Source organism: Dipodomys spectabilis, unplaced genomic scaffold, assembly GCF_019054845.1.
Source record: "Dipodomys spectabilis isolate Male_0828 unplaced genomic scaffold, ASM1905484v1 ptg000081l, whole genome shotgun sequence".
NCBI classification, from domain to species: Eukaryota; Metazoa; Chordata; class Mammalia; order Rodentia; family Heteromyidae; genus Dipodomys; species Dipodomys spectabilis.
In genome coordinates this window covers 7,001,019-7,027,352 of record NW_024870758.1, presented here as the reverse complement: position 1 = coordinate 7,027,352, position 26,334 = coordinate 7,001,019, and the positions used below count along the sequence as shown (strand labels likewise).

The following is a 26,334-nucleotide window of genomic DNA, read 5'->3' as shown; positions in this document are numbered from 1 at the left end:
AATAAACTTTCCTATACTGGAAAGTCATTTACTTACTCTGAGTGATCCTTATATATTTTGCTATAAAAGTATGCTTTGTGAATTCATAATGAAGCTATTGAAATATCTCACATTGTACTAAAAATGAGACTTGAAACTAGACTGCTTGATGTTTTATACATTTGTATGCGTGCGTGCACACACACACACACACACACACACACACACAGACACACACAGTAGTTTGATCCCTTGCATTGAACCTTAGAATTATCTGTGCCCTATTTCCATGAGTTCACCATAAGTGATATTTGTAATCTGGATTTTAAAACAGGTTAAATTCTATTGTTAAACTCAATAAGCTACTGATAGTATTTTTATCCACTACTTAGTATTAGATAAGTCAATAGTGCTATGGAAGAATAGACAAAAAATACTTCATTATTATGACTCAGATTTCATATGGATTACTAATGGACAACATATATATGTAATTATATATTATATATATTATTATACATATTTATATATAATACATTCTTGAAAACCTTAGCAATAGTAAATGTTAATAGCTCTTGATGTCACATCTGATGATCAAAATGCAAATGAGCCATGATAATAATTATGTTGTTAAACAGAAAGATTAAATGGCATGGAACAAGCAACCCGCCCTGTGCTGGAAATTGTACTCTGAAAATAGTCCAACATTTACAACCATACATAACCCTCTTTACTGCAAAATTTTGTTGCTGTTTAACTGTTTTACCAGCTTCCACAGATAATCATTTTCTGAAGTTCTCCTCTATCCTAGGATAATAACACTCCACTGACTATCTGAGGTCTACTTAACCAGTCATATTCCACTTATTCAGAGACTTACAGGAATTTGGGATGGGAAACTCTAGACTATTTCAAACTTGATTTATTATTACTACAAGATAAAGGAAGTAACTTCAGATTGTATTTCCAAAAAACCTGACTTCTAGTAGCACCTCTATCACATGCCTTTCTTACAACAAAATGCCTTTGTAATTCCTCCATGGGAAGTTAGGGAATTTCTTTTGTTCTGCCCTGGAATCTAGCAAGCCTGAGACTACGGTGCTTTGTGGTCCTCATGAAAGGGTTTCATAAAAAATTACACAGCCTCCACCTGGGTCTGCTCTATGGAACAAACCTTGGAAACCTAAAACTAATATATAAAAAATCCGGTTGGACAGAATCCACCTGCTGGAGAGATCAAACAGGAAGCCTACAGGACAATCAAGTACCAAAGAAACTCTATAGCCTTTCCTACTCTAATGTTCAAACTTTCCTAAAAAGGTGAATGAGAGAGCCTTTATATGAATGTGTTTCATAGCATCTTTCCATCTCAGTTGACTTCAAACACAACAGGACCTTCAAGGTAGGAAAGCTGTCCATATGGAATCTCGCTTATATTGCAGATTCATAGTCAATGTTGTTACTCTTAGCTACGGCAAGGCATTGAAACTGGCAGAGAAGCCCAGAGATTGAAGTGAGTGTTCTAGAGAGTCACAGCTACAGCTCAGCTACTAGTTGCTAATATGGGTTTTGATTATGAATTAAAGCTCTTCTTACTTGACCAAGTTTCCTTTTTTATTCTATTTAATACATTAGGATATATTCTCAGGTATTGTTTAAATTTCCATGAAGGTATGTTAAGGAAATAATGGATATTCTCTTCTTTTGTCATCATGGATTCTTTTTGTTGTCAATGAATAGTTTTGTTTTGAAAGTAATGGGCAAAATGCTTCGATTTTTTTCTATTGTATGAAATGGCTTCATTTGCCTATTACTGTAAAAGTCTGACTAAAAGTCTTTGGCAAATAAATAATCATGCATAACCTGTCCCCATGTGTGTGGTAAGAAATTTAGAGCTCCAATTTAGAATCAAAGAAACAACAACAAAAACCCACCACAACTCTCCATGTGCCTTTGAAAATTCAGAATAATCACAATTAATGAATGTATCTAGTTTAGCATAGCTTGCATTAATTACTCCTAGTTTTTTTTAATGTGAATCAAGAAAAATTGATTTTTAATGATTTCAGTGTAGTTATATAGGCAAATAAAATAATTAGAGCAGGGCTGGGAAGGTGGTTCAGTGATAGAGTGCTTGCCTTGCATACATGAGGGGTTTGATTCCACAGCACCATGTAAGCAGAAAAAAACCAGAAGTGGTGCTATCAAGAGGTAGATCACTATCCTGAGGGACAGCACATAGGCCCAGAGTTCAGGCCCTACAACTGACAAAATAATAATAATAATAATAATGGCAAACTATAAACTTACCTATTTAACTGCTTAATGGAATTACAGTTTTATTCAGTAAATGAAAAGATAAATTTTTAACTCACTAAGAATTTATTGTTTTAGTATTCCTCTTTGAAGGATGAAAGTAATTGATCTTTATGTATTGCTGGAATTTTTTCCATAATGCTCTTTTACTGCACATTATGGCCATTATTCAGTATTTGTAATATGATATTTTTCACCAAAGGAGAAAGAATATTTAGAGAAAATAATATCACAGAACAAACACAATTCACCCATTTCATGAATACCTGGATCTCTTTGATATTGGTCTTTAGTTTGATCTTTTTGCACTCTCTCTCATACAAACTTCTAAAAATTCACACCTCTTCAGGTTGGAAGGGAAAAAATAGACTAGGAAATCTGTTGGAATATGATATAAAGTTGATCAAGACAGAAAGGAGAGGGAGAAAGTTTTAGGAATCTGTGTAAATGTAAGAATCGTCTTTTGCAAATGAATGGAAAAGCTCTGAGCCAAAAGATCCATTCTAAAGGGAGATTCATCTGCCTCAGCACTGACACTAGATCCATCATTAGCTTGGAACAGTGAGGTGGCAAATCAAGACCATTATGCTTCTCCACTCAGAGATGTCAAAAGTACACATTCTCAGGTTCTGCAGCCTCTCCCAAGTTCCCTCTCTTCATGGGTTTGGGAAACAGCTTCTCCATAGTTCCTATGCACTTCCCTCAACCCCTCCACCTGTGGAGAAATCTAGAAGTGTGAGTTATATCATCCAACTATAAAGCTGCTTGCAACCATGGATGATCCTGTGCCTCAGTGATACAGGGTCAATTCTTTATAAAAACGTGTAGCCTCCTCTTTATTGCCAGCAGACCCAACACTATACAGCCAAAGTGGTAAGCAGCACCTTTATCTGATAATTCAAAGGACTCTTTCTATTCCTCTTCAGAAGTGCATCTACCCTTTGGTACTAAAGCCACAGAGTCCTCCAGTGGGTCATTATTAATGTTAGGAAATGAGGTCTTTATGAGTTTCAACTTTTAAGTCCTAAAGACTATGTTGTGTCTCCTGAAAATTGCACCCCATGCTTTCAGGTTATTTTTGTCAGAGTGGGTGGTTCAGCTGTGTCTTTATAGAATCCCAATAGTGTGTGAGGCTGTCTGCTTTTGGATAATGTGGTGCATGATTTAGCAATAGTTGTGGGTCAAATCTATACCTCCTTTTATTGGCAGGTGGTTCTTCTAAGCAGGTTCTTTTACTGTGTTGGATTTATATATTTGGATCAGGCTTTTGATAAGCCTGAATACTGCTTTTGGTTGAAGTATTGCAGCACAGATCATGTCTTGAATAGACATTTCTTTATGAGGAGAAATGCTGACCCTCTCAGGTTAGAATGTGCTCAGTGTTTTTGAATTACCTCAAAGTAGTCAGTTGATATTTTTTAGGAAGAATGTCATAGAAGGACATTGGAAAAGTGGGAGTCCAATCCATTCATTCTGTATGTCTTAAAGAATGGTTCTTTCTTCCAATACCCAACTCTGAGGTGGCAGAGGATAGGCAAAGGGCCAGGTCATTTTAGTTGTGAGCACTTTTTTTGAAGTAGATATTTTTCTGTAGGCTGGAAAATATCACCCCAAATCTTTGTGTTTTATGCCCACCTCCATATGGCAACCCATATGCTTCTACCCAAGACCTCCTTATCTTTAATTTCTTCCCAGTTTCATAACCAGATGGCCTGGCCACTGACCACTGACTTAGAATTTATGTATATGCATAGATCAGGTTGCCTTTTCACACAATGTGCACTTCTCACAACATTTCTGTTTTTCCTATTCACTGATTTTCAGAACAGCTTTCAATTTTGCTATACTTCACTTTTAGGATGTACCCATATATTGAGCTAAATGATCAATAAAACAAATATTTTTGTATCCTCTTTTATATGGTTGTTAGGGAACTTCTAACAACAATATATGTGAAATTATTATGTATAAGGGAACCCAATTTATAATGGGTAGTTGTAGAAGCATCACCCCTTAGAAACGTAAGATCAAGCACAGTCTATGATCATATGAGGAGCCTTTTATTCAAAGACACTTAATGATCTGATAGAAATAGTATAGTCTTATTACAATTGCAAAATTGTGACTATTTTACTGAGATCCTAAATTCCCATTTTTCCTCTTTTCCTGCCACTTGTACCTTCAACATGATAGATAGGTTCTGGTGGCACATGTGACATAGCTGCTTGGCCCTTCTGCAACACCTTTGCTGATCCTTATCAAAGCTAGAAAGTTTCCCTATCAGGGCACTGGAGCAAGGTACAATTTAGGTGTAGTGTGAATATGTTACAGCTGAAATCTAAAGAAGCTTACCACACATCATACCTTTTTTTTTGGTCAGGGCCTGGGCGCTGTCCCTCAGATCTTCAGCTCAGTTGTGCTCTACCACTTGAGCCACAGTGCCACTTGTAGCTTTTTATGTCTAAGTAGTGCTGAGGAATACACCTCAGGGCCTCATGCATGCAAGACAAGCACCCTACCACTGAGCCACCTTCCCAGCCTACACCATACCAATTCTAGAAGTAACCCTCAAAATTCTGTTGGCCATGCAATTATTCTGCAATTATTTCTGTGGATATTCAATTGTGTCATCTCGTTTCTCTCTTGTGAGGTTTGATAGGAATTCTTCTCATCCATCCCAGGGGACCACGCAAAGGCAGGCAGGCAGGCACAGGAGAAATATTATCATAAAGTTTACTAGAGAAGGCCATATTTCCCCCCGAAAGGGAGCCCTCGGTGCCCTTCACCATCCTGGTAGTAGGAGGGTCAGGGTGGGTAGGAAGTGAGGTAGATGGGAGCTCAGGTGGGTCTGGGTGGAGAGAGGAAGGGGCCAGCTGTATGACTGGAACTCCAGAGCTGAGAGGAGGTCCAGGTCTGGGTGGGCCAGAGGACCAAAGGCAGGCGTAATGTTTACAAGGTTCCCTAGCTGTATTAAACTGAGATTTAAACACACTCACCAGCAAAGCAACCAGGACATGCAGTAAATTAAAAAGACACATACTGCCTTGTAGGCAAGATATTTCTAAAATCTCTTTAAGGACAAAAAAGCCCTAGAATACTGTACTTGGATTTGAAATCAGGCCTCAAACTTTCTTGTCAGGACTTCTACTTCCTGAGCCATAGTTCAGAGTTATAGTTCCTTCCTTCGGGTAAGATAGCAAGGTACAATGATGATCTTGTCTTTAAGTTTGAGGGAATATTGAGGCATGGTTTTGATCATTAAATTCATAGAAAAACATCACTTGAATAGCAAATTTCTGTGTGGACTCAGTTTAAAATGAGCCAGAATTTATCCTAGACTTTAATACCTAGCATTTCCAGCCTTCCCTCTCTGTACTCCATACATGTTGAGGCTTTGGGGAATGAGTATTTATGTTAACTCAGTGTCCAGTAATCCTGAAGACTGTTTGAATATTAGCCTTTTTTCTATACCAAGTCACTTCATAGGCTCTTTTGGCAAAAGAAAAATGGCCAAGTATAATCACAATCATTTAATTGTTAGAATGTTGTAGGCTTATTTTCCCTATGGCATTGGTTGTTTCTTCATTATTGGAAGAACATTGGTTTAGACCTAAGACTCAAGGATATATGATGGTCTTTTATTACAGCAATTGCCTTCTTATTTCTACTGATTTTGTTGATTATAAATGCTAACCACATGCCTATAGGCTACTAGTCTATTTTTGTTGTTGTTGTTTTAAAGAAACATCTTATTTCTTGTACATCAAGCCTGTACGGTTATCCCCTTCATATTACTAAAGTAGTTAACTCTCCTGGGTTCTGGCAGTTAACTATAATAGCCTGGCCTATTTTAATTGGGAATAAGCAGGGAGTAGGAATCAAAACTGTATTTTTCTGAGCTGAGCTTGTAACTTTACATCATCTCAACCTTAACCCACTTCTCAGACACCACTAACCTGAGAAGAACTTACTTTTATGTCATCACTGCATTAGAATCAATCTGTGTAGAAGATGTATCATCTGCAGCCTCCATGTCTGGCTTTTTCTCCTTAAATAATATATCTGTTTCCTTCCTTCATTGTCTTTAGCCCTTCTTCTAAAAATCCACTACAGAATATAAGATATGCGTACACATTGAAAGGCATACTTTCTTCCAATCTATAAAAGCCAGCCTAGCAGGACTTTAATCCCATGCCCTGGAGTCCTTGCCAGAATGCTGATTTCTCTATCCTGGGAAAGTGTCTCTAAGTCAAAAAAATCTTTGCTTGTTTAGTCTTACATTCTAAACCCCTTTGATAAAACACAATCGGAATTCAATTTGAAAGTTATCCCCCAGGGTTCTGTTAGCACTGCAGTTGTTCTGCAGTTACATGTCATGACTACTTTGCCATGTCATCTTTCCTTCTTTTAAGGTTCAATAAATCTCCAGATGCATTATACTGCAATTTAGAAACATTTATTTAGCCAAGTAACTCAGGACAGGAAGTAGATATAGTTCCTAAGGAGGCACATATTGCCTTGAAGGTAAAACATTTTTGCAGTATTTTTTGGCACAAAGAAAATGCTAGATTTTCACTTAGGAGAAATGGGCTACTTCCGCAACTGATTGTTCAAGGTTTTGCTTTGTTTTGTTTTTGTTTTAACATGAGGTATATCATATGAGACACAGATACCTTCCGACTATCTTCCACTCAAATGTCAAATCCCAAGTCTTCCCAATCAGATATCAGAGTGTTTCTAGCAAGCTTGTCTTTCTGAGCATTTAAACATTTCTTTATCTCCAGAGCTTAATGGCTAGAACTTCTATTTATTAATCAGTTGTGCCCATTCTTCTATCGTAGGAGAAAAGCTCATTCTTTTGAATTACTAAATCTGACTTTCACAATTATTCTTAACTGCTTATTAATAAACTGTCATTTTTTCATTATCTCTTTGGTGGGTATCATTAAAATACAGCAGTAACCACTCAATTTTGTTGTGTTTGTAGGCATTATTTACTCCATATTTTTTGAATGTGCACGTCACTGAACCTGAAAGAACGTTACCCTTTCAGCATTTGGCTTCTTAGGAAATTTTTATTGACTGAACATAATGTACATGAGACTGTCATTTTCCATATTCCCCTCAGGACTGTTAAAGGTTGGAAAACCAAAATAGATGCCATTTAATATTCATTTTCTCCAAACACTCCAGAAAACATTTTGAATGGTCTAGAATGAAATAAAGCAGACCAAAGACAGGATTAGGTGAAAGGCACAGAGATAAAGGTCATTTAGGTAGGAGACATCTTAGACTATGATGGACATGCAAAATCACCTGTTAAAAGTTCTTTGCATTATTACAGATGCCAGTGCCTCACGCCTGTAATCCTAGCTACTCAGGAAGCTGAGATCTGAGGATCATGGTCCAAAGCCAGCCCAGGCAGGAAAGTCCATGAGACTCTTATATCCAATAAACCACCAGAAAACCGGAAGTGGTACTGTGGCTAAAGTAGTAGAGCCCTATCCTTGAGCTGAAGAACTCAAGGACAGTGCCCAAACGCAGTTTCAAGCTCCACAACTGACAAAAAATTCTCTGTATTTAGTCAAAATGACATATGATAGCACCTTCCTGCTTCCAATGATCATAGCTGAGAACAGGCTTGGACAAAATGGGATAGTGCACTAATGATAACACAGCGAGTACAACACTGCCAATTAGAGTTCTATTGAGTACTAAGGAGATTTTTCTAGAATATTGGATTTTCAAGGCAAGTCCTGAACACAGTAGGACAGGGGATTAGTCTTTTGTGATAGCATCTTTCTCATCATCATGATCATAATCATCACCGATTGAGTCCGAAAGGTTTAATACTAAAACCCTAATATTATAACAAATGGCAGAGAATTTTATACAAATATTCATCTTTTAAATCTGTTATCTGGCTCTTTCCAATCATTTTCTTCATGTTGCAATTAACAGGGTGTTCCTGTGCCACCTTCTCAGAGCCTCTCCAAGCCATGATGGAATTCTGTTTCCATTTTTTCTGTTATTACAATTCCTAAATGTTTTATTTAGACAATATTATCTATAGCTATATGAGGATAACTATACTTAATTGTCTTTAGTGATTCTTTAACGTTTATTTTATTAGAGAGCACAACTCAAGTCTGACTTACATTTGTAGAATGATGAAAATGTTCCTGTAGGGGCATGTTTTCAGCTTATTGGGCCCTTTGGATCATCATGGAACACACCACACACTGTGGTTTATCATTCTAAAAGTTTTCATCTATAGTATAATTTCTTGACATTAGACAAACAGATCTAGGATTCGAACTGGCACATTACCAATTCTGCTTTGCAGACTATAATAACACTTAATATATCACTTAAAATGCTATGAGGAATTTTAAAAGACTTTTTCTTTATTTTTATTTTGTTTCTTTTGTGTTGAAGCTAATGTAGTTTTAGAAGAATGCTCAAATAAGAGCTCTGACTTTCATCAATTTTTCATGAATGAATAAGGAGACATGGAATATTTCTACTATGACATCAATCTATTACTCTGATCAAGTTAATAGCCATTCTTACAAGCAATCCCTGACCTAATTTTTATCTCATTTCTAAAACTTTATGCAAGTGGAATCAATATAAATTCTTTTAGAGTCTGTTGCTTTCATTTTTGATCTTTTTTTATATTCATCATATTGTTGTGTGTATCAGCAATTTCCTCTTTTTAATTGTTGCAGGTTGTCATTGCATGATTATGTCAATCTGTTTATCCATCTTCCATTGATGGAAGTCCCTTTTTCCTTCCTTCCTTCCTTTCTTTCTGCCTCCCTCCCTCCCTCCTTCCCTCCCTCCTTCCCTCCCTCCTTCGCTTTCTTTCTTTCTTTCTTTCTTTCTTTCTTTCTTTCTTTCTTTCTTTCTTTCTTTCTTTCTTTCTTTCTTCTCTTTCTCTCTCTCTCTTTCTTTCTTTCTTTTTCTTTCTTTCCTCTCCATTTTCTCCTTCCCTCCCACCTTCTCTCTCTCTCCCTCCTTCCTTCCTTCCTTACCTTCTTCTCTCCCTCCTTTCTTTCCTTTCCTCCCCTCTTTCATTTCTCTTCCTTTTTCTTCCTTTTTTTCTTTTTGTTAGTTTTTGGCTTTTATGGATCACACTGGAGTTTTTAAAATATAATTTTATTGTTATTAGTACAATAACAAAGATCAAAACAGAACAGAGGGATTGCTTTTCATACACCATGTAATAAGTGCTTTCTTTTGGGAAAATATCACCCCTTCCTTTGCTTTCCCTCAGTTTCTCCATACTGTCCCTGCCCACAAGTTACATAGTTCATGTTCTGTGTAGTGTCTACTGAGTAACATAATTACTTGTGTTCACACTCTATCCACAAGACTTTTCTTATATAGAGAATTCTATGAAGATAGTTCTGATTAGTTACTTTTGTTATCTAGTCATTGGCTTTAGAACAAACCAGGCGTCTGATATCCTTGCATAAACAAGCAACAGGGACTACTAAGGCATCTACTTTATGTGTCCTTTATGTGTCATATTAAGTACAGTGTTATTCATAGCAATCATTGACTCCTTGTGTATCTACGGAAGTTGTTCATTCACCAGTCACTCACTATATTTCCTGAAGCACTAGGGCTTCCTTTGGTAGACTTACCTCCAATTATCTACTTGTCTGTCACTGTTTTTCTTTTAAGATCTAAGACTTAAACCTCAAGGTAATAGAACAGGTGGAAAGGACACACACATAGAAAGACACACACGCAGAACTGCTATGTTGCTTCTTTGATAACTGAAAACATTTCAAGTGGTCTGCTTCAGAACAAAACTTTGTCCTTGATCTCCCCCTGTTAAAATGTCTATCTCAAACTGTCTAAAAGATTTCATTTGTTTTTCACTGAGATTCTTAGTGAAATCTTATTTTTAATCTCTTTGAGCTATGCTATATGATTTTATATTTCTCTACTTTTTTCACTGATAATGCCAAATGATATAGGAATATTTTATTATTATTTCATCCTAGTTAATTTTCTTGGCTAGTTAATTGTTAAACCCCTCATCAACATGAGCAGGGTTCTCCTTTGTCTGATTGAAGCACTCCCTTGCTCCTTGTACTTTTAGTAACTCTGTTCCTCATTATATGGAGACTATGCATGTGATTAATTCTGATATATTTCCTCTAAAGCCTCTCCAGTACTAGTACATTCTTTCAAGTTTTTGTTACCTCTTGTTTCTTTCTCCACTAAAACAGAAACCTTACAGTTTCAGTATAGCTCAAATAAAATGTTTGGTGAAGTTGTTAGAAGACTTTTTTAAATGTCTTGTTTCAGGTATAGATAGGTAGGATACTAAGTGTCAATCAAGTAAATATTCTCAAACATTTAATGGAGATTTTCAAGAATATTTGATTGTCATCAAAACTATGGAATCTTCTTAAGAATGGAACTATATTAATTCTAGTGCAGCCCTTAACTTTTTAGCATGGAAATTTTCAAACATTAAAAAAAATAAATGAGAAGTAAAATAAAATGTCTATATACAAAAAAGTTTTCTGCTTTGGATCATAATTGCTTTGAATGATATACTATGCATCCAGTAATACAAGAAGATATTAGGACATGAAGACTCTTCTTAGAAATCAAGTTATATTTTCCTGATAGTTGTGAAAATGTCTTGGAAAAAGAATTCCTGGAAAGAAGGCTGTGGAAATCTTTTCCGATCAGAGATGATAAGTTGCTTTGGTAAAAATTTTAAATTAATGAAAAAATTGAAGTATTCAGGTCTGTTGGTGTGATGGTGAGGTGAGTAATGAAGCAGAATCAATGATACTTTCAGTTATGTAGTTCACATGATAGATGGAGTTTGTCCTATCAGCTGAGGAAAGTCAGATAGTGGGCAGGTTTAGTACAGTTCTGAGAGGTTCACCTTCTGACTTGTTGAATTGGAAATCTTTCATGGCAAAGATGTAGTCATCCTTGGTCAAATGTCCTTCAAACTTTTATATACACACTGTTTATGATCTTGAACTGAACTCTAATTTGTTAACCTGGAAGAGATTATAGATCTTCTTCAAGTTAACATGTAGGTAGAAAACAACGTACAAAGGGTTTGTTCATACTCTGAGGATCTGGAAGAAGGTTACTTAGGCAATTTTGTATCCTCCATAGTACATTTAATCCTTGACAGAAAGGATTAATGCTTGATGATTCTTGAAGCTTTTAGCACAAAAATGCATTGTTGTTGTTGTTGTTTTTAATGAAGGCTCCAAACAAGCAGGTTTATATACTACTTTTATTATTAAGTTTACTAGGTTCGCTTCAATAAGACTAAAAACAAATGAGAAAATACTATTAGAATTCTGATTCAGATTATCTGATTCATCTGTTATATATATATATATATATATATATATATATATATATATATGTATGTGTGTGTGTGTTCATATATATCTATGTGTATACAGATATATTTTATTAATTTTTGATAGTATAACAAAAACTATTTCTTATCTTAAAACTGAGTGAATTTTTTGACCTATGCTGATAAACATGAAAAATTGCAAATAATATTCAGAGTAGATTTCTTGTGAAGGTAGAAGTTTTTAACAGCAGAAAATTCACTTTGGTAAAAATATTAGATGCTGCTCTGCCTCTAAATTCATGTTAAATTATAGTTGAAAAGACAGGGATAGCAAGTTGAAATATCTCCAATGCCTTTATTTTGATTTATTTTAGGAAATTATTGTGCACTCGTATCCTATGGAGAGATTAAATTTAAATATGTTTGTTTTTGGAAGGAAATACCAAAATCATATTTCCCCTTAATATTTAATTTATAAAGAGACATTGAAATTTCAAATGGTATAATAATATCACCTGTAAAAATAGCCTTGATTTTGTTATTTATACTTTTGTTTCAGGAGTGAAGTTAAATTCAAGTCAGGCACTCTTTCAGAGCCAAGCCTCCAGCCCTTTTTGGCACTAGATAATTTGAGATAGGATCACATTTTTGTCTGGGGGGGGGGGTTACTTAGTCAAGAATCATTCTATTGTATTTCTCCTATCATAGCTAGGATGATCAACATCCATTATTATGCTCACAGTCTTCCGCTGAGTACGAATTTGAATTTTTTTTTCTTGTCATAGGCTAAGCTAGCCCAAAACTGTGGGCAGTCTCCCATGTAGCTTTGATAATAGACATGCACCAAAGTTACATATGTTGGTTGAATTTTTGCCATGGCTGACCATGACCCAGATATAGATCCCTGACTCTACATTAGCTTGAATTATAGGCAGGTGCCACCATGCCCTAATTTATTTGTACACCATGTATTTTTATGTAAAATAATTGTTTATTTATTACTCATGCCAGGCATTAAGTGCTCTAACCAAGATAATACTTACACTAATTCATTTTTCACAGTTCATCTGTTAGGGAACTTCAGAAAGACTATGTAGTTTGCAAATGTTTTAGAGCTATTATGTTGCTGATTATTAACTCCAGACACCAGAACTCAATGTCTCAACCTTCAATCATTGTGATACTCTTCTCATCAGTAAAGCTCTTAATTAAGGGTTTTATGTATCATGGTTTAATAATGACTGTTGATCTAAAATTATGCATGCATGTTTTCTGAGAAAGCTATCATTTTCTTATGCATTTTGTATCTGAGATCTTAATTTAAGATCACAATGAAAGTAAGCTTTTGGAGATGATTTGTAATTTTCCTTGTCTCAAAACTCCAAATATAGGTTTTCAGGAAAGAGTTGATCATTTCCTGAAGAAATGTGTGTATAAGTATCCTCTGAGCATATGTCTATGGTATGCATTGCTGCAATTATGTAAAAATATTAAATTTGTTAATAATAAATACTAAAATATATTATATTAAAACAATATTTCTGTGGATCCACTTTTAGTCCTCTTCTAATCTAAAGAAGATGAGAAAATAACAATGCATTTCAGGTTTCGTGTATGACCTAAATGTCACAGAATTAGCCATGTAAGAGCTGAATGAATAAAAATTAACTTTATTCATAAAAGTTTATTATAATAATTTTATTATATTTTTACAAGTTCCCATTTCAATTAAAAGAAAATTAGTGCTTTAGAAAAATGTAGAAGATTCTATTGGCTACCATAGATGGAAGTGGTTTAAAATCTGAAAGTGGATTTTTGTTATAATAAGGACATTTAATGCAAATCCTTTCAAGACAGAAAAGCCAGATAGGTTTTTATTCTTTATTTGATAAAAGAATATCTAAAAGAGAATGTACATTATCTAAGCTCCCATAACATTGTACCTTAAGGAGATTAAGATAGCTAAAACCTTTGAAGTCTGCAGATTTTATTTTATTTACTCACAAAGATGGAGTTCTTAGTGATTTGTTGCTGTAAGATAATTGCCCATTAGTGTGTATATTGATTTGCCTTTCTCAAGATGAAAGAAACAATTGCAATCCTTTAGCACTGAATTACTGAGTCTCTTGTAATAAGGAATATTGAAAACTTGAGTCTTTATTAACTTAAAGAATGTTTGAAGAAATGATTTAAAATTTAGAAAGACTATCAAGCAAAACTTAATTAATATCTGAATCTAGACATTGGATGGATGATGAGCTGTTTGTCATCACAATTTAATGTTCAATGTTATGCTCAGAATGATTGTGTTGTTTTTCTTTCTATTTGAAAATTTACTACCTTTAGTAAAGTGATTCTTTATGGAAGTAAGTTTTAGTGAGTTATTTTGCGCATCTTTTCTAATCCAATTACTACCATGCATTTAGTTATCAACAGACTTCTCTTCCTCTGTTAAGTCTTCTTCATGATCTATAGTCTGTCCTGTATTACACACTATAAATAAATTCAATGTGATGGCTACGTCAGTTGTACGAATTTATTTTTTTATTTTAATTATGTACTAGATAAATCAAACGTATACTTAACACATTTTTCCTTTATGTGCTCATTCAAGATATATTTTATTAAAATATGAACATCAAAATTTAGTACATTAAAATACATACATCTTTTTTTAACACATAAGGAATACAAAAATAAAGTCATCATACTATTTTCATTCTTAGTTTTTCTTTCTTTTTCATTCCTTATTTTACTTTTGTTTTCAGGTCCTGGGGTTTGAACTCAGAGCCTAGGTGATGTCCCTGAGCTTATGTGTGAACCAAAGCACCACTTTCAGTTTTTGAATGATTAATTGGAGATAAGTGTCTCACAGGGACTTTTTGCCCAGGCTGTCTACAAACCACCATCCTCAGATCTCAGTCTCCTGAGTAGCTGGGGCTATAAGCATAAGCCACAAGTGCCCGGCTAGATTTTCTTTTCAATTCTAACCATTTCCTTCTTTCTATTGTCTATCTCATGTTACTTGATATGTTTAATAAGATAATCTTTTCTTAAGCCATATTTAAATGGCTTTCCAAAATGACACAAGTATAATAAAATAAAATATTAAGATGTTAAAAATTAGTACTAAGATAAAATTAAGGAAGGAATAAAAACAAGATTACACTGGCAGTGATAACACCATTTAATAATTCTATGTATTTGCTAGACATTTTAGTATATTTATAATTTTTATTTTTAATTCCTAATGCAAAAAGAGAAATAAATTCAACTTCAAAGATCACAATATGTAGTTTTTAAGGAAATTTTTTCTTCAAAGAATGTATATATAGAGAACAAGGCACATACATAGTTCAAAAAGGCATATGTTACACATAGGACAGCATAGGGTTAATAGAAAAGTATCAAAACAAAGTAATCTCCCAGGGAGCTTCCTTATATTTGTCTTGGTCCCAGAATAAATTGAAGAACAGTGGTTTTTAAGAGGTATAGAGTTTATACTATAATAGAATTAGCTGATGATATTTTTTAAATATTTAAAAATGTTTAAGGATTGTTTTTTAACTGGGCAAGAAAGATAGCTCCAAATTGGATTTTCTTTCATAGAAGACTGTTCAACCTCTTCTGTCCTTGAACATTTCTTCAGTAATGAATCTAAAACAACAGTCTGTGATTATAACAGGCAAAAAAGGCCGAGAGCATTTCATAATTGAAACTGCCTTCAGAATGTCATGGTTCTTTTTAAATAAAGTTCATTTTTGTGAGGCTAGCTAGTAACACAAAATCTGTATAGTGTTTGAGACTTAAAATATGATCGCTACTTTTTAAAATCCCTTATGCATCTATTTAACCTCTATTTACTAATATCTGAAATTACAATATAAAAAAACAGAACTGTTGCCTACATTGAGGACACTCTACTAGAGAAAAGTGAAGATGTGATAATCCTTAGATGGGCAGGACAAGGAAAGAAATCATAGATCTGTTATAAGACTTGGACTTCATATCAAATTGCCAATAAAAATCCAGTGATAGATGTTGATAATGCACTTCACAGAATAAAGATCAACTGTGCAAATTTAGCTTTAGATGTTTATGTTAAAATAAATATTCCTGATGCATGATTCCATCAATTCTACTTGACAGTTTGTAGTTCATGTTTATATGAATAGTACTGAACATGTTGATGTGTGTGGACAAGTCCAGAATAGATTAAGGAAAGGACTGTTCTAAGTATCAGGGTTAAACTACACAGAACAGAATATCATATTGCATAGCATAATGATTGAAAAATATAGGAGTGACATGAAGAAGGTTCCTATTTCCAAAACTATATTAGAAAAGGTGATTTCTGAAAGGACAGAAGAAGGGGGTTTGCATTTGAGGTAGCTGTCTTGTCTGTCAACATTTTAAAATGAGAAAAAAAAAGATGAGAAACTGTTATCTTAGATAAGCCAGAGGAATTAATAGATTGCAGGGCCTAAGGCAGCCTTTGTAAATGTGATGACAATTATATTTCTAGGCCTATCTTTTAAGGTCACTGCTAATGAGTGACAATAAAATTATGAAGAATGCTTAAATATCTGGCAGTGAATGGGGAAAAGTATTTGCAGCAAGGCCATCTGAAGGTGGTAGAAAATAAAGTCCAAGAAAAAATGTTGCTAGGTGGAGGGTTATAGGGTGACAGATGTGACTTTTTCCTCATCTCAGCAATACAAATTATAGTGTGGGTTCAGAGGATGTATCAGTGCTATAGGCTTGTCTTTATTTTATATAATCATAGCTTTAAAAATATGTAACAACAAAAAAATATGTAACAACAGAGATTGAATCTCCAACAATAACCAAACTCTAAGTTTCCTCTATAACATAATAAATACATTACTTGACACTTGTATGATATGCATAGATTAAAAAGTACCCTACAGAAAACAAGCCTGAAGTTTACTACTAACAAACCTGAGTATATTTTATAAAATTTCTCATAAGATAATATACACTAATGAATCTGAGCATGATTGTCTATATTTTAAATATATGAAATAATAAGATTGGAATAAAATAATTGAAAATATATATTAGAGTAAACAAAATATTTAATTTTAGTGTTCTTTTTACAGAGAACTCTTTAACAATTTATTATATTTTATATATAATTATGTTTTATAAAATGACACATGAAAGCTCTAAAAATTGATACCAGAACTGTGTACTAATGATTCTTGATTTCTACAAATTTTGTACAATATCATTAGGCAGAATGTTTGGGGAAAGTATGTCTCCCAAATATCAAACTGATGATGATGATGATGATGAAGATGAGGATGAGGATGAGGATGAGGATGATGAGGATGAGGATAGTGATGTTGAGAATTCTGGCTATTAGGGAAGAGGCTATTGTTTATTAGCAATATATTTTAATTCATTGTTTATTTGAAGATAGCTGTTTTCCTGTTTGGCAAGCAAACACTGTCAGCCAAAGTAGATAAACTTGTTGAATCAGTTCCAGGGTTAAAATAACCATTAGAAGTATTTTGTTCACTGTGCTAACAAGTCTTCATGGTTGAATCAGGCACATAAGAAGAGTATGGTAGAGAACAACAATAGCCAAAGAAAATCTGAACTCAAGATTCTTAATTGGGAAGAATTCTTTGAGATAAATAATTAACACATCATATAGTCCTAAGTTATTGACAGTGTCTGTCAAAGGACTCCACATTTCAACCTGTAGAAATGCATTTAGCAGTGATTTATCTACACAACAACTACACAGGCATGTTTATAGAAATTATGATATAATAAGAAAAAAACGATGCAAATCTGATGGTTCAAAATGTGTACATACTTTATGGTATTTCTGTATGAGAAAGCCAAATTAAGCAGCAGGAAGAATCAATGTAATCGCTAAAATAATGGAGAGAAGTCCAATTGAGAGCTTTATGCTGGAAATGACATTTGAAAGACTACCTTTGGAAGGAGATATACCATTCAGATTTCAAAAAGAACACGTTCCTAGTAGCAATTCATTTTGTCCTTTGTATCTTAAGATGGCTTTATCCACAGTAGAGAATCAATAGGCAATTGAATATAGAGCCTAATGTTCGGAAAAATTACTTAATATTTATGTAAGATATTGCTTCCTTCAACTGATGAATCCCCACTTAAATGGTGAAAACCATGTGAATTAGTTATAAAATCAGATTTTTGCTTTCAAGATACATATATGATAGGTCTTTTCTACTTCCTGCCATTATGTGTAACCCATTTAATTATTGTTGAGAACACATGATTTAGTATTTTCCCAAACATGTTGAATTATTCAGAACATATTTCATTGAAAACAGATCTCTTAAATCTATTGATAAATGGCTTCATTATACTAATTACACTTTCTTTATATCCATAGTCTGTCAATGTGTCAGAAGAAAATTTTATTTCTCTTAAAGGATTTGTATTTTAAATGGTTGTGGAGATCACAACACAAAAACTTTCTTAGTTAGTAGCAAATTTATTGTTTAATGATTGGTCCCCAGTGCCTTTCTTATAGCTGTATTTATAAACCATTGGTCTATAATTGCCACTGTTTATGCATACACATGCACTTACAATATTTTATTTATAGACTGTAGACAAAGTTTTCATTCAAGTATTTTAAAAAGATTGTTATTTAAATGCTCAGTTATAACAAAGGGTAATTTTTCAAGTATTCTGAAGCCTATTTGTAAAATGAGAATTTGAAAAATAATACAGGAGTTACAGTCTGTTCTTTTAGTACTTTAAAAAGGAATAATTGAATAATAAGGCATTGCCAAATTACATGAATTTTTGAATGATATTACTGTTAGAGTATTTTAGACTTTGCCAGAAAACCATGCAGACATCCAGGTACAAAGAACAAAGAAAAGGTTTATTGCCTGTAAAGGGACCAGCAAGACAATTCTCACAAGAGAGGAGTGAAAAGAAGTGCCAGCTATTGTTTCAGGTGATCTTTATAACCTCCAAGATTTGGGGAATCTCGCTGCCTTATATGGTCATAGCTACCCCAAAGAAGTGCCCTCTCAGGTGACCCATATGAGCTATGAGGTTTAAAGGAGAGCTCTCTCAGGGAAAGGCTAGTGGGGTTAATCATTTACTGTTTTTACTACATGAACCTAGTGTTGCCTAGGCAAAGAGCATGCCAAACTATGAGAGAGGAGGCTTCTGGGCTAACACTTATACTTAAGAGAATCTCTTCTTTCTTTTTGGTCCTTTGTGAGGCTTGAACTCAGGGTCTGAGAGCTATCCCTGAGTTCTTTGGCTCAAGGCTAGCAGTCTACCACTTTCAACCAAAACTCTACTGCCTGGTTTGCTGGTGGTTAACTAGAGATAAGAATCTCATGGATTTCTTGCTCAGACTGGCTTTAAACTGTGATGCTCAGATATGATTACAGATATGATCCTGGAGCACTTGGCTTAATATACTCTTGACATTTCTTTGAAGATTTGTTTTGAGGGGATTTAATTTTTTGAGCTCTAAGTATATTTTAGATATGAAAACCTTGTCTGATAGCTAATGGAGATCTTGCCCAGTCTGTAGGCTTACTAGTTATCTTGCTAGCTATGTTCTTTGTTATGTAGATACAAAGCCATTTAATGAAATCCCTTTATCTAGCCTTCCTTCCATTTGTTGTTTCTAGATTTTTTGTATATACTTTTATTTAAAAATATTGTACAGAGGGGTTATAGTTCCATGAGTAGGGTAATGAGTACATTTCATATCGAGCATTGTTACCTCTTCCTTTGTTTTTCCTCTACCATCCCTTCCCTCTCCACCTCCGCAATTCCTCCCCTCCGCTCCCCACAATTTGTAAAGTTCATTTTCAACATAGTATCTTGTGCATTTCATGGTCAACCTGTATCCTTATTTCTGCGTTTTTTTTTTTTTGTGTGTGTGTGTGTGAAAATACTGTACAGAGGGGTTACAATTACAAGGGCAAGATAATGAGTACATTTCTTATCAAGCTTGTAGCCTCCTCCTTTGTTTCTCCTTCTCATCCCTTCCCATCCGCCCCCTGCCCCCCACACACAATCCTTCCTGTCCCCCATTTCTCTTTGCTCCTCAAATTAGAAATATATATATTCAAGATGCAGAGCACCACAATCAAACACAGTGAAAACAGGTGTTATACTATGGAGGAAGAGCAAACAAAAGAAACAAAAAAATCCTATGGTACATTATTAATGCATTAAAAACAACAGTAATAAAGATAAAACCACTTGTGTCCCTATCTTGGGGGGTCATTTCACTTTGTATCATCTTATATGGCCATATGAACTCTACTACAAAGCCATAGTAATCAAAACAGCTTGGTACTAGCACAAGAACAGACCTGAGGACCAATGGAATAGAACTGAAGACCTAGAAATGAACCCACAGGCTTATAGACAACTAATCTTTGATAAGAGAGCTAAAAAAATAGAATGGAAGAAAGATAGCCTCTTCAGTAAATGATGCTGGAAAACTGGTTAAAGCTAGATCCTTATATATAACCCTGCACCAGAATCAACTCCAAATGGATGAAAGACCTTGAACTAAAAACGACCCATTATGGGAAGGAATAGGAGAAACTCTAGGGCTCCATGGCATAGGCCAAAATGTTTTTTAATAAAGACCCAGAAACACAACAAATCAAAGAAAGGTTGGACAAATGAGATTGCATGAAACTGCAGAGCTTCTGCATGGCAAAGGACATAGCTAGCAAGATCAATAGAAAGCACACAGATTTGGGAGAAGATCTTCACTAGACCTACAATGGACAAGGGTCTCATATCTAAAATATCCCTGGAACTCAAAAAATTAAATCCCCCAACAACAAATCCTCTATTAAGTGGGCTAAAGACTTAATGAGAAACTTCTCTGGATCTTTACTTAGGAAGTTCTGAACTGTGTAAAAGAGCCCTAGTGTTTCCCTTATCCCTGCCTGTCATATTTTCAGGGTATTTAGTCTTACATTGAAGTCTTTGATCCATTTAGAATTGATTCTGGTGAAGGGTGATGTGTAAGGATATAACTGTAGTTTTCTTTCTTTCTTAAAATTTTTTATTATTTTATTTTATTATCAAGGTGATATACAGAGGGGTTACAGTTCCATAAGTAAGGTAATGACAAAGTATCTTGTTGAAGAGTATTACCCCTTCCCTCATTTTCTGCTACTTTTCTTCCCCCCACTACTCCCCTCTCCCCAATTTATAATGTTCACTTCCAACATAGTGTCTTGTGAGTATCACTGTTGCATTTGTTCACCCTTTGTCCTTTGTCTCACCTTTTTGTTATTCCCTTTCCCTTCCCCAAATCAGGTAAATATATATACAAGACATAGGGTACTAAAACCAAAAGCAGTGACAATGGGAGATACATCAAAGGGGAAAAATGAAAAAAAAAAGAAATAATTTCACACAGTACATAAAAACAACAACAATAACAAAAAATCCTCCTATTTCTGTATCTTGGAGTTCTATATCTATATCCTGGGCATTTATCCAAATGATCACAAACAAGGCCACACTAAAGCTATCAGTACAACAACGTTCCTCGCTAAGATATCGAGCCAACCCAGATGTCCATCAGTAGATGAATGCATAAGGAGAATGTGATACACACACATACACACACACACACACACACAATGGAATCCTATGCTTCTATCAGAAAGAACAGCATGGCCCCATTCATATGGAAATGGAAAAAACTTGGGAAAAATATGCTAAATGAAGTAAGCCAAACCCAAAGGAACACAAGATCCTGGTCACCTTCATTTGTAATATGGCTAGAATATTCTTAGCAAAGGATCACAATAGCTCAATAGCTATGTGCATAAGACCATATAAAATTATGGGTATCAAATGAACATTAAGAAATGGAATTCTTTGTTAGTATATTGTTTGCAGTTATTTTTTTTTCTTCCTCCTCCAACCCCTTTGTTTTATTCCCTGTTGTCACTGATTTTGATTTATGTAACTTTTTCTTGTATATAAGTTTATCTAATTTGGGGAAGGGAGAGGAGTAACAGAAAAGTTGGGACAAAGTGTGAACCAAAGCAACAGTGAAACTCACTAGATACTGTGTCGGAAATTAAATTTACAATTTATCAGGGAAGGAGAGTGGGGGGAATGGAGAAAATAAGGGGGAGAAATAACACCTTTCAAAAAGAAATGTACTCATGCCAGTCACTGGTGGATCAGGCCTGTATTCCTAGCTACTTAAGAGGCTGATATCTGAGGATTGTGGTTCAAACCCAACCCAGACAGGAAAGTGTGTGAAACTCTTACCTCCAATAAACCACCCGAAAACCGGAAGTGGCACTGTGGCTCAAATGGTAGACTGCTTCCTTGAGCTGAAGAGCTCATGGCAGTGCTCAGGCCCAGAGTTCAAGCTCTATGACTGACAAAGAAAGAAATATACTCATGACCTTACTTATACAACTGTAACTCCACAGAAATGTGGTGTATATACACAATGGAATTCTATGCCTCCATCAGAAGGAATGACATCACCCCATTTGTTAGAAAATGGAAAGACTTGGAAAAAATTATGTTAAGTGAAGTAAGCCAGGCCCAAAGAAACATAAGTCCCATGGTTTTCCTTATTTGCAATAACTAATATATGTTTGAGTCAAGCAGAAAAGGTCAGATAAGTTGATGTTAGGGGAATGAACCCCAAGATAAGTATTCAAATGTTTTTTTTTGTTTTTTTCCTTTCATGCAATTCTTTCTAACATATTTATAAGACGATTTCTTTGTTTCTTTGTATGTCTCTCCCCCATGGTATAACCCATGCTTTCACTATATTTGATGTTGGTATAATTTGTGGAGGGGAAGGGAAAAAACAAATCGTTTAACTAGGGATACAGGTGGACCCATTGCAACAATGAGATGTATAAGTCGTTATGTGGATAGGGTGGAGGGAGGGGAGGAGTATGGGAAGGGATGGGAAGGGGAAACAAAGAGAAGGGAACAATGCTTGATAAGAAATGTACTCATTACCTTGCCATGTATTTGTAATTCCTCTGTACGGTATTCTCACAATAGCTATAAATAAATAAATAAGAATTAAAAAAAGAAGTTTCAGAAACTTTTAAAAAATATTCTTCATAATATTGAAATACCTTTATGTGTCTTTTCATTGTCTCTGTACTTTGCAGTATTGCTGAGTTGATTGCCTCCATTGGTACTACTTTTATATTTAGAGGAATGAGACATAGGAATAGAAGAAAAAAGTGTCTCTAAAATATCATATTGTAGCTGGGTGTCAATGGCTCTTGCCTATGATCTTAACTTCTCTAAAGGCTGAGATCTGAGGATCTCTGCTCAGGCAGACAAATGTGAAATTCTTATTTTCAATTAACTAGCAAGAAGACAGAAGGGGAGGTGTGACTCAAATGATATCAGGCCAGTCTTGAGTGGAAAAGCTAAATAAGGGCCCTCAAACAAACAAAAGCATAGTTTGATATCAAGGCTTCCATTTCAAGGGGGATAAAGACTTATTTTATTAAAATGAATAGGAAAATGTAAAGAAAAAAATGTTAACATCTCCAGAGATGTTCTTTTAAAAATAATTTGCCTAAAGACAGGCAATATAAAGACGACAGAGAGCTGAAGACAGACTGCTTAGAATCATAATCTCAGACTATAAAAAGTGCTAAGAACAAACCAGGTGTTGGTGGCTCATGCCTGTAATGCTACTCAGGAGGCTGAGATCTGAGGATCACTGTTCAAAGCCAGCCCGGGCAGGAAAGTCCAATAAACCACTAGAAAACCAGAAGTGGCACTGTGGCTCAAGCGGTAGAATGCTTGCCTAGAGCTGAAGAGCACAGGAACAGCACCCAAACCCAGAGTTCAAGACCCACGACCAACAAAATGAACAGAGCTTTTCCTATAGTGAGTTTTCTGTGAGAGTCTTGGCCATAGGAGATGGTAGACATGATTGGCTTCTCTGGTCATTACACAATTGCAGAGTGATTGCAGGACTGTAGTAACTTCCTGGCCACAGTTGACTTGACCAGGAAGCAGAAAATGTCTAGTCAAGCCAACCAATCACCATTCTTTCCTAGTAATTGTGGAAAAGAACCTGAGTCAGTCTACTTTGTGTACAAGGATTGTAGTATGTAAAATTGAAAATGGCAATTCATATATATTATATTACCATGTATACGTGACAATAAATCTGAAAACAAAGATGTCATTATAATACTAAGAAATCACTAATCATTATGTAAATATGTATGAGTAAAGAATTTATCATAGAAGCATATCTATTACACTAACATGCATAACAATGTTGCTAGACTTCATAGCCAGCCTATACAATGAAACAAAAAATCAAAGGGAATTCAAAAGTGAGTTTGAGTGTCATGCCAGCCCACACACACAAAAATTCATATTTATTATAGAGAAATTTGAAAATACAGAAAACACTAATAGAATAAATTCCCTTTAATATGACCATGAAAAATACTACTATTACCATATGGAGTGCATTTCTATATAATTTCCACTTTGTGTATGAATGTGATTTTTGTGTGTGGATCCAATTAAGCTCATACACAAAAAACTTTTGCCTAAAATATAACTTCCATATTCTTTTAATGTCTTTGTTTCTATTTATACTAGGAAATGATCCTGAAAAAATAATAACACTTTTACATATCCAGAACAGTAATTCCCAAATACTAATGCTACATGATTTCAAAATACCTCTTGATACCTTATATAAGTATGTTTGTGTGCTTTCAATGTCTTATCCATAGAAAATGATACCATCTATTGGACTGACATGGGCTTCAATAAAATCAGTCGAACTAAAAGAGATCAGACTTGGAAAGAAGATATCATTACAAATGGCTTGGGAAGAGTGGAAGGGATAGCAATTGACTGGATTGCTGGTAAACTTTTCTCTTTTTCGCTTCACATCTATTTTGTTAGAGGTTCAGTCAGCTTTATAAAAATTCTGGCTCTGACTTCTAACAAGTTTTTAAAATTTCTAGCCAACGGGGTAAATAGTCACTTTTTCTTTTGGTGCTACTCTTTCTAATGCTTTTGAGCCTTTCGATATGTGTTTTTATGTGGAAGTAGATGATGTAGTGTTAACTTTGCCTCACTCTCCTGAGAGATCCGTAAAGCAGGTAAACAAAATGTTAGAAGTTTTCTTTTGGCTGCTGTCAGTATGAAGTTATAAAGGATCTCTTCAGTTGAGGACAGACGTTTCAACTTATTTTTGGCATATTAATTTTTGAAGAGAAATTTAATCCTATTTTTAATATATGAATGTACAATAATGTGGGTTTGGCTAGAAATATATGAGATTAATCTTGGTAGCTCTTGAACATTTTCAAAATTTACAACTTCCTGATTAGAGAGTATACAACAAAGTATGTAGGGAGTAGACTATTTATTGGTAGTTATGTGAATACTCAGAAGTTTAATTTTATCCATAACTAATAAGCAATGTTCATCCTCACAACTGTATTATAAACACTCTGTATTCTTCCAGGTAACATATATTGGACAGATCATGGTTTCAACTTAATTGAAGTTGCAAGACTCAATGGCTCTTTTCGTTACGTAATTATTTCCCATGGCCTGGATCAACCACGATCTATAGCTGTGCACCCAGAGAAAGGGTAATTATGGATTCACATAATTTATTTGAGTCCTACATGTGTTTGCTTAAGTTTTATTATAAAACTAGTGCAGACAACCATAGTAATATTTCTCTTTAGCTATAATATCTAAAACAAAACTCAAAAGAAAGCCGGGTGCCAGTGGCTCAGGAAATCTTAGCTACTCAGGATGTTGAGATCTGAGGATTGCTATTTGAAGCCAATTCTGGAAGTTCTTGCAATCCCTACAAAATGCTGGAAGTGGATCTGCAGCTCAAAGCATGAGAGAACTAGCCTTGAGCAACAAAAGCTCAGGAACAGCACACAAGCTCTGAATTCAAGCTCCCGTCTTAGCATCAAAAACAAAACAAAATAAAACAACAAACAAAAAAAAACACAAGAAAGAAGTTCATTTTCATTTAGCTCCTGTGTATTTTAGTGGAAATTGCAAAAAACTCAGAGTTATTATGGATTTCTGAGTGTATATAAATCCAAATAAGAGCATTGATAGTTTTCCACATTGTCCAAGGTTTGCCCTAGAGCTCTTCAGATAATTAGTGAACAGCCATTTAACATCAAACTTATTACTCAGAATTTCCAAAAGTCCAGTGACAATTTGTGTATATTTGGTTAACAAACTAACATGCTTATCATTAGAGCATTTTTATTGTTCCTCACTTTTTTTCATTTTTATGTTCTAGATAAGTACATCTACCAATCTAATTTTCATTTTCATTTAAAAGTTTCATTGGACTCCAATCTATACTCACATGTATATGTATTGGAAAGAACTCAACCTACCACTGTCACTAAGTCCTGATGGTTTTTGTTGTTATTTTTTTTGTTTTTTTGGTGGTTTTTTTTTTTTTTTTTTTTTTTTTTTTTGTCTAAATAGTTCAATGACCATTCTTCCACTGGGGATTTTCACTGTCTAAATCCTTAGTAAGTCTGGTATTACCATGTGCATTTGTGTTCACTTCCCACTAGAGCTTCCAACTTCACCAAAGACTAGAGTAAAAATTAAATTAAAATATGAATTTG

At 34.6% G+C, this 26,334-nt stretch overlaps 1 protein-coding gene across 1 annotated transcript in view; it reads left to right on the top strand.

The window, feature by feature from the left end:
• Nucleotides 1-26,334, top strand: part of Lrp1b (LDL receptor related protein 1B) — a 1,466,647-nt gene that overhangs the window by 1,007,314 nt on the left and 432,999 nt on the right. The window contains 2 exon segments of the mRNA XM_042683428.1: nucleotides 24,442-24,576; nucleotides 25,185-25,314. Of these exon segments, the coding sequence (XP_042539362.1) occupies nucleotides 24,442-24,576; nucleotides 25,185-25,314 (265 nt within the window).